Source organism: Helianthus annuus, chromosome 1 (assembly GCF_002127325.2).
Source record: "Helianthus annuus cultivar XRQ/B chromosome 1, HanXRQr2.0-SUNRISE, whole genome shotgun sequence".
Taxonomy (NCBI): Eukaryota; Viridiplantae; Streptophyta; class Magnoliopsida; order Asterales; family Asteraceae; genus Helianthus; species Helianthus annuus.
Window position 1 is genome coordinate 66,050,577 of NC_035433.2, and position 8,749 is coordinate 66,059,325.

The 8,749-nt window shown below is 33.9% G+C and overlaps 1 protein-coding gene across 1 annotated transcript; it reads left to right on the forward strand.

Moving 5' to 3' along the window:
- Positions 1 to 2,097: 2,097 nt before the first annotated feature.
- Positions 2,098 to 4,417, forward strand: LOC110905286 (putative WUSCHEL-related homeobox 2). Its single transcript, XM_022151129.2, has 2 exons — positions 2,098 to 2,454; positions 3,919 to 4,417. Exons 1-2 carry the CDS (start codon positions 2,149 to 2,151, stop codon positions 4,159 to 4,161), a joined length of 549 nt encoding a protein of 182 aa, XP_022006821.1. The 5' UTR covers positions 2,098 to 2,148; the 3' UTR covers positions 4,162 to 4,417.
- The last annotated feature ends 4,332 nt before the right edge of the window (positions 4,418 to 8,749 follow it).

Below are 8,749 nucleotides of genomic sequence, written 5' to 3' on the forward strand. Positions count from 1 at the left end.
GAATATGTTGATGATGGCAGTGTGTTTTAAGGTTTATGTGTTTTACCATTTTAATGTTGATGATGGCAGTGTGTTTTAAGGTTTAAGTGTTTACCAATTTATTGTTGATGATAAAAGTGTGTTTTAAAATGACATCTGAATATGTTGATGATGGCAGTGTGTTTTAAGGTTTATGTGTTTTACCATTTTAATGTTGATGATGACAGTGTGTTGAAGACGAAGACACTAGGTTGTGTTTGAAGACGAAGACACTGACAGTGTGTCCAGCAATATGCTTGCTGTTAAAACACAATGTCAAGAAATCTGCTTGATGTTAAAACACAATGTCCATCAATCTGCTTGTTGTTAAAACACAACGTCAAGGAAATCTTCTTGCTTTTAAAACACAATGTCAAGAAATCTGCTTGCTGTTAAAACACAATGTCAAGAATCCTCCAACAATCTGCTTGCTGTTAAAACACAGCGTCAAGAAATCTGATTGCTGTTAAAACACATCGTCAAGAAATATGCTTGCTGTTAAAACACAATGTCAAGAATCCTCCAGCAATCTGCTTGCTGTTAAAACACATCGTCAAGAAATCTGCTTGATGTTAAAACACATCGTCAAGAAATCGGAATCTGCTTGCTATTAAAACACATCGTCAAGAAATCGGAATCTGCTTGCTGTTAAAACACATCGTCAAGAAATCTGCTTGCTGTTAAAACACAATCGTCAAGAAATATGCTTGCTGTTAAAACACAGCGTCAAGAAATCTGCTTGCTGTTAAAACACAGCGTCAAGAATCCCCCAGCAATGTTGTAAAATCTTTTTTTACGAATTCCTGTGAATATGTTATATGGATTGTATGATTTAAATTGAATTAAATGGAATATTTAGTTTCCATAATTATAGGTTAGTTAGTTATCCTAATAAAATAATCCATAATTAAAATAATATTTAAATTACACAATTGCCCTTTTAGTTAAAATCCTTCAATGCCACATGTCGCGTTCTTATTGCTTCCTAGACTTTCTAGGAAAAACACACTTTCCGCAGGAACCCTACTCTATATATATATATATATATATATATATATATATATATATATATATATATATATATATATATATATATATATATATATATATATATATATATATATATATATATATATATGGGAGGGTTTAAATGAGAACGCTAAATATCGCGAGAACCGTGAGAACGAATGAAAAAACCACAAGAACTTGGTCAAAAACAATCCAAATTCAAAATTTCTTTTTGCACTTATCATTATTATTCGAATACAATGTTAGAAATTAAATTTACACGTTTAAATTTTCGTGAATTCGTAAATAAAGAAAATTTACACATGTGTAAGTTTGTCATTTACACATGTGTAAATTTGTTATATTTACACATGTGTAAAAAATCTAGTAAGAGTGATTTTGAGAGGAGAAATGAATTATTTGATGTTGTAAATTCTTTTTTGATGTTGTATTTTTATTACAATGAGGTTTGTATTAAAAAAATTCGGTTTTGATTGGTTTTTTCATTCGTTCTCACGGTTCTCGCAATATTTAGCGTTCTCAAGATAACCCTCCCCTATATATATATATATATATATATATATATATATATATATATATATATATATATAGTGAAATCGCATGTTATAAAATAGCATGGATGAAATCGCATGTGATAATTTTGATGAAATCGCATGTTGTTTTTTTGTAACAATTTCGCATGTGGTAATTTTGATGAAATCGCATGTTAAAAAACCAACATGCGAAATTGTTACAAAAAACCAACATGCGATTTCAATGTGTGATGAAGATCTGACGGCTGAGATGAGCGCGTACATATTGTACGATAAGTGATATTGTACGTTAATTACCTAACCCTATATATATATAATATTTTAGAAAATGAAATGGTATGGATACATAAGGAACCTAAAACAAAAACAATGGTTGCATGGCTGCATTCAATCCAATCCATTTTTTTTTATTTGACGAAAAGGACGTGACGCCATGCCCTCACTAAATTATCACTTCACACGTTCAACTTCCCAACCCTCTATAAATACCTCCTCCTCCTCTTCAAACCTCACACAAACAAACACCACAAATAGAAACAAAAAAAAAACATTCAAAAGATTGAGAACAATGACATCGGTTCCGGTTCCGGTGACGACAAGCGGCGGCGGCAGGTGGTGCCCGACACCGGAGCAGGTGATGTTGTTAGAGGGTATGTATAGAGGTGGCCTAAAAACACCAACTGCAACTCAGATACAACAAATTGTATCAAGATTATCGGTTTACGGCAAAATTCAAGGCAAAAATGTCTTCTATTGGTTTCAAAATCATAAAGCTCGTGACCGTCAAAAACTTCGAAAGAAATTAATGGCGTTGTACCAGCAACATCGCCTTTATCCTCCTACTCAAGACCATCCATTTCTTCCTCTTCATCCGGTAATATATTATATAACTTCTTGTGTGACAAATATATCTCTTTTAAGTGGCTTAACTAATAATTTATCGGGTTAATTACATCAATATATATACGGGCATGCTTATTTTCATCCTATACAACTTATTATACTTTATACCGTTGCTGTTTGGTAGTCTCTTAATGACCATTCAGATGCTACCTCTTAATGGTTTAAAACCTCTGAATGAATAAGAGGTAACCTCAAGTCTGAAGGGTTAAGAGGTAACCTCTGAATGGTAAATCATCACATGTCACATTCTTCTACCTTCTCATTGGTAAAATTCTTAATGGTTCCATTAAGAGGTAGCCTCTTAATGACCATTCAGAGGCTACCAAAGGTGAGGTTTGCCCTCGAGGCTCATCTCAGCGTTCCGGCATAAACCCTACTCAACTAAGTGGGATGTTATGGAGTACTTTTTTATATATATACTTTTTTCTATTATATGCATATACAACTTACTATATTCTTTTTTTTACCATTCTTACCTTTTTTCCGTGCATTGTATATAAAACTTTCAAACCTTTTTTAAGGTGGCTAAATTTTCGGGTTACTTGACAATATAAGTCTGTATATGACTATGTGTGTATATTAATTTCCAGGGTTCCTTGACAATATATAGTTTATAAGTATGTATTTTCAGGGTTCCTTGACACAAATACATATAGTTTGTGTGTATATATATGTAAGGGGACCGGTGGTGGCAGCGTGATGGCAAACTATCACTCGTGGAAAACAACCAAACACCGCCGCCACTATACACTATCACTCGTGGATTTCTTCACGCGTTGAAGGGTTGTGAGTGATGGGTTGTTGAGTGTTGTGAGTGATGGGTATTGTTGGGTGTTGTGAGTGATAACCATTACCACTAAAAAAAGGTTGTGAGTGATGGAATAATGGTTGATGACATGGCGGAACTTGTTGGATGTTGTGAGTGATAGAATTTTTGCAAGTGATAACCACCCCCTCCCCCTAAGTAATAAAAGTTTATATGAATTTCCAGGGTTTGTTAATTTCATTTGGATTCACCTGCTTTTGTAGATTTTCATTTTGAGGATATTAATTTACTTCTTTTTTTTATAAAAGTTGTTTCTTTTGAAAAAAAAAACAACTGGAGTAAGATATAATTAGTTAATATTGAATAAGAATGAAAACAAATAAATCATTGCACTTTATTAAGTTTTGTTAAATAAAAGAGTAAAATGCAATTTGCGTTCTTGTAGTTTTGTGGCGGAATCAACTTGCATCCTATTTTAGCGTTTTGTTAAAAGAAGCACAATAGTACTTTTGATCATACATATATGGGTTTTCATGGACTTGTTTAATTATGACCAATTGTAATAGATCTGTTTATACATTAATTAACTTTAAATACCTTAGCTATTTATGATCAATTAAAGCCTATAATTAAATTTCTCTAATAATTTTATGTAACACATGTGAATAGGTTGGTGGAGTTGAAGATGTATCAAATAACAAACCAATGATGAACAACTGGAAGGTGGATCTCCCATCTGAACATCAGCCCTGCAAACTCATGTGTGATTGCCCACTTATGACAATGATGCTGATGGAACATCATGGTAGAACAACACATAGCTCAAGGATACCACCAAAAACCCTACAACTATTCCCACTCACCACCACAGATCTCAAACAAGATGATGAACCCACCACCTCCAAACCCTAATCTGCTTTTGACTTTTTATAGTGTTTTATTGATAACTAATTCATAGTAAAAGATGAATACTAGTTAGAGTAAGCTAGGGTTAGAGTCAGGGCTAGGGTTTTAAAAATAAGTTGTGGGTTTCTGTTATGTCACTAGACCTTTGCATAGCAGAATAGTACTGGTACTATATATAAAGAAAGGTGAAAGATCTGAATTGCCTAAATAAGCTAGCATTCAGTATGTTTTTGTGGATGAAATTGATGTGTCTGTTTCATAATCTTGGAGTATGCAATGGAATGGCAAAACTTCATTGTTTGGTTATGGTGTTGTGTTTTGTTTGAATTGTTGATAGTTGGACACAATGTATAAATAAGACAAGTAGGGCAGATGTGGTACCTACAGTTGGTGGTAAAGTTTCAGATGGTGATCAGTACTTTATGATTTGTATAGACGTGTCTTTAAAAGGTCAGCATTAATTTGCTTGTCTTACAAGACTGTCAGCAGCAAAGTAAAGTCAATTGTATTGGAAACAAATGCAAAATCCACCCCACTACAATCCATGGATAACAACAAACAAGTATACAATTTGAAACCTTCGTAAATGCACATAAATGTATGTCCAACAATATGTATACACACAAACATATATGCTAAGTTTTAATTACTATACATTCATAGTGATTCGTTGGGTAAATAATGAGGCTAAGGTCTTTTATATTATATTAGAAAAGTTTGAAACTCATCCAGGGGCGTACCCATCCTAAGCCAAGGGTGGGCGGGCGCACCCCATGAAAAATAAAATTTAGTATTATTTTTCGCCGGAAATCCCGACAACACCCCTAGGAATTTTTCACCCGCACCTCTTGAAAATTTTCAACCGCCCCACTTAGAAAAAAAATAATTGTTAACCACTTATTCACTTAATTATTTAATCCAATTAAAGCCCAATATGCAATTAATTTTTATTAACACAAACCCAAACCCAACCTAAAGAAATTTGAACTAAATAAAATAACCCAAACTCATCCACCCATTGCATTTCCAAATCCCGCCCCCAAAAAAACTCCCAGACTTGACGCTACTGCTCACAACCTGGTGGCTTTTTTTACTGGAAAAACCAAAATTCTGGTTGGACCGACTCATATTATGTCAGAATTCCAATATAGAACTAGTATGGTTTATTTATTTATTTATTTATTTTGTTTTATGTGATGATTAGGAGAAAATTTAGATGTGTAAGAGTTTAATCTTTTTATATTTTTTTGATTTTTTTTTTTGTTGTTCTAGACTTGTAGTTAAATGATTTTGGTGTTTTATTTATAGCTTTGTTTGTTTAAATGATTAGTTACAAGTAATCAACATTTAATATTAGGGCTTGAATGTTTAAAAATATAGTTGAAAGTTATGGGCTATGGTTGAACAGGATTGTTTATTTTGTTTAGGTGTTTAGTGTTGTTTTGTGAACTTATGGAGCAAGTTTTATGTTAGGAACAATGAGTAAGAATATAATGAACTTATGGCGTGTTTAGTATTTTTAGATGATATTTTGGATATATTTCAAAACAAAAAAAAAACCTGTAGGGCACAATTTTAAATATGTTTGTAATTTGTAATGATGATTGACGTGTTTTTGATGATTTATAAATTTTAGTTTGATGTTCCTTTGTCTTACATGATCCGACCCGACCCGCTATGAACCGATATTTTTATACAGCTAGGAGCCTAAAATCTTTGAAAATATTCCGCATCCCCAGGAAAAAATTTCTGGGTCCGACACTTAACTCATCCACGTTCTATGAATGGCTTTTGGTATTAGGGGGGACGGGGCGCCCCGTGATGGAGGTGTCATCACGCGTGGAATGCAAAGGAACACCGCCGCCACCCATATTGATCATGTGTGGATTCTAAAACGCGTTGTAGCCATCACGCGTAAAGAAAGTTGATTGAATTCAGTTTTGCTTTTTTTTTAATGGAGTAAACTGCCATTTTGGTCTCTGAGTTTTGGTTACTTTTGCCACTTTAGTCCAAACTCAAACCTTTTAAATTTGGGTCCCTGTGGTTTCACTTTTATTGCCATATTGGTCCAAAAATGAAATAACCTAATATTTGGCTAAGAAAAACCTGCTATTTTGTCCTTTTCCTCAGGGGCAAATTGGTCATTTTAAACATATATATATATATATATATATATATATATATATATATATATATATATATATATATATAGGGGAAGGTTCATTGGGGAACACTAAAAAAGTGGGGAACAGCGGGGAACCGACTCAAACGAACTCCGATCGTACTCATTCCAGCGGCGTTGGAACCTGCTCGCCGAACCCTAACTAGGATCTCTTAACCCTAAACCCTAAATCCTAACTCCTAAAATCTAAATCCTAAAGCTAAAAAATAAGGCTAAAACCTAAGCTAAACCGTAAAATCTAAACTATAAACCCTAAAAGCTAAACCCTAAAGGCTAAACCTAAAGCTAAACCCTAAAGCTAATCCCCAAAGCTAAACCCTAAACCCTAAAGCTAAACCCTAAAAGTGAAACCCTAATATATTTAGGGTTTAGGGGTTATGATTTAGGGTTCAGGGTTAAGAGATCCTAGTTAGGGTTCGACGAGCCGGATCCAACGTCGCTGGAATGAGTCCAATCGGAGTTCGTTTGAGTCGGTTCCCCACTGTTCCCCACTTTTTTTGTGTTCCCCAACGAACCTCACACTATATATATATATAGGGTAAGGTTCAGGCGAGAACCACCTTTATTGCGAGAACCGCGATAACCAATGTGAACACAACCTAAAATAGCTAAAAAAAACCTAACCCCCACCCCCCCCCAAAAAAAATGTCCTTTTCCTCAAGGGCAAATTGGTCATTTTAAACATTAATATATATATATATAGGGTAAGGTTTATGCGAGAACCACCTTTATTGCGAGAACCAATGTGAACACAACCTAAAATAGCTAAAAAAACCTAACCCCCACCCCCCCCCCTCCAAAAAAAAAAAAAACTAAACCCCTCCCCCACCCCACCCCACCCCCCCCCCCCCCCCGAAAACCTAAAACCCCCTCCCCCACCCCCAAAAACCTAAACCCCCCCACCCCACCCCACCCTACCCCCCCCCCAAGCTAAAATGCTAAAAACTAAACCCCCAGAAAACCTAAAAAAATCAAAAAAAAATCTAAAAAAAAAATTTTTAATATTTTTTATGTTAAAATCGCTACTTTTAGTAGCCAAAAAAAAAAATTTTTAAAGATTTTTTTGGCTAATAAAGTAGCGATTTTTATATAAAAAATAGTAAAAAAAAATTTTGTGTGTTTTTTAGCTATTTTTAGGCGTTTTTTGTTGTGTTCACATTGGTTCTCGCGGTTCTCACAATAAAGGGTGGTTCCTAACGGATCTTTGTCCTATATATATATATAGGGTCAGGATTTAGAGATAACGGTGAGAACGCTTATGGATCGTCCGATCAAAACAATCTATGGACTAGATTGGCGCGGTGACGTTTTCGTAAATAACACGAATTCTATTAAGTGGACGCGCTTCATTAATTAAGAGTAAAAAGGTCTTTACACTTCTATACCAAAAACGTCAAACTAATGAATAAAACGCCATTACGGGCCAAAACACATCCATATATAAACAAAACATTCCAGACATAAAAACACACCCCCCAAACCTGAAACGCCATATTTTCTACTATATACCATTCATCTTACAAACGCCAAAATCCCCAAAACATCAAACACACCTACTCAAAAAACGTCATATTTTACTATATACCAATCATCTTAGAAAACGCCAAAAACACTCAAATATCAAAGATTCCAAAAAATCGACGTTTCTTTCAGATACAATATTTCCTCAGTAAAACGCCAAAAAATGGCAAATATCGTTTCTTGTATATTCAATATTGTTCTACGCGAAGTTTTGGAGAATGCATTCTTCCCTGAGGTGCTGAGACTCAAATAACATTTTTCTGCATGAGATGGACAAATCATAAACAAAAAGATGCTGGTTTGAGACTTATGTCATTTTTTGTGTTTTGTTATTGATGAATATTATAATGGCATGAAAAGACGAATGACACTGATAAGTGGTTTGAAGATACATATTCAAATAAAAAACTCATGTCATTTTGTTTTTCCAAACAGCCACAAAAACATAAGCACGACAAAGCCAAACCGCCAGTGAACATGTTTCAAAGACGAAAGAGACTGATGACAGTGAAGATTTGAAAGATAAATTGTTTCTATTTTTATTTTTTTAATTTTCTTTTTCTGTTGTATGTTATGTATCTTTCAACTAGAATAAAAAATACATTATATTAATAAAACGCCAAAAAGTCATAATGATTGTGAAACGCCATAGTACAGTAAAACGCCAAAAACTCCCAACTATAATAAAAGTAATTTGGAGAAGTATTATAAAAAGCTAAAAATGGAAAAAAAAACGCCAAAAACTACTTAAAGCCATTAAAAAACGCCAACCTTGGAAAATGGAACGTCTATGACCCTAAAAACTCATAAAAAGCTGAACAAAAACAGTAAAAATACACACAGTAATTGAAAAGACGGCTACTTTATTAATATCATTTATTATAAATAAAA

Bases quoted from the DNA above. Each gene is read 5' to 3' on its own strand.
- LOC110905286 (XM_022151129.2), top strand. From the start codon at position 2,149: ATGACATCGGTTCCGGTTCCGGTGACGACAAGCGGCGGCGGCAGGTGG. The intron at 2,455-3,918 runs GTAATATATTAT...ACATGTGAATAG, and splicing joins CATTTCTTCCTCTTCATCCG to GTTGGTGGAGTTGAAGATGT.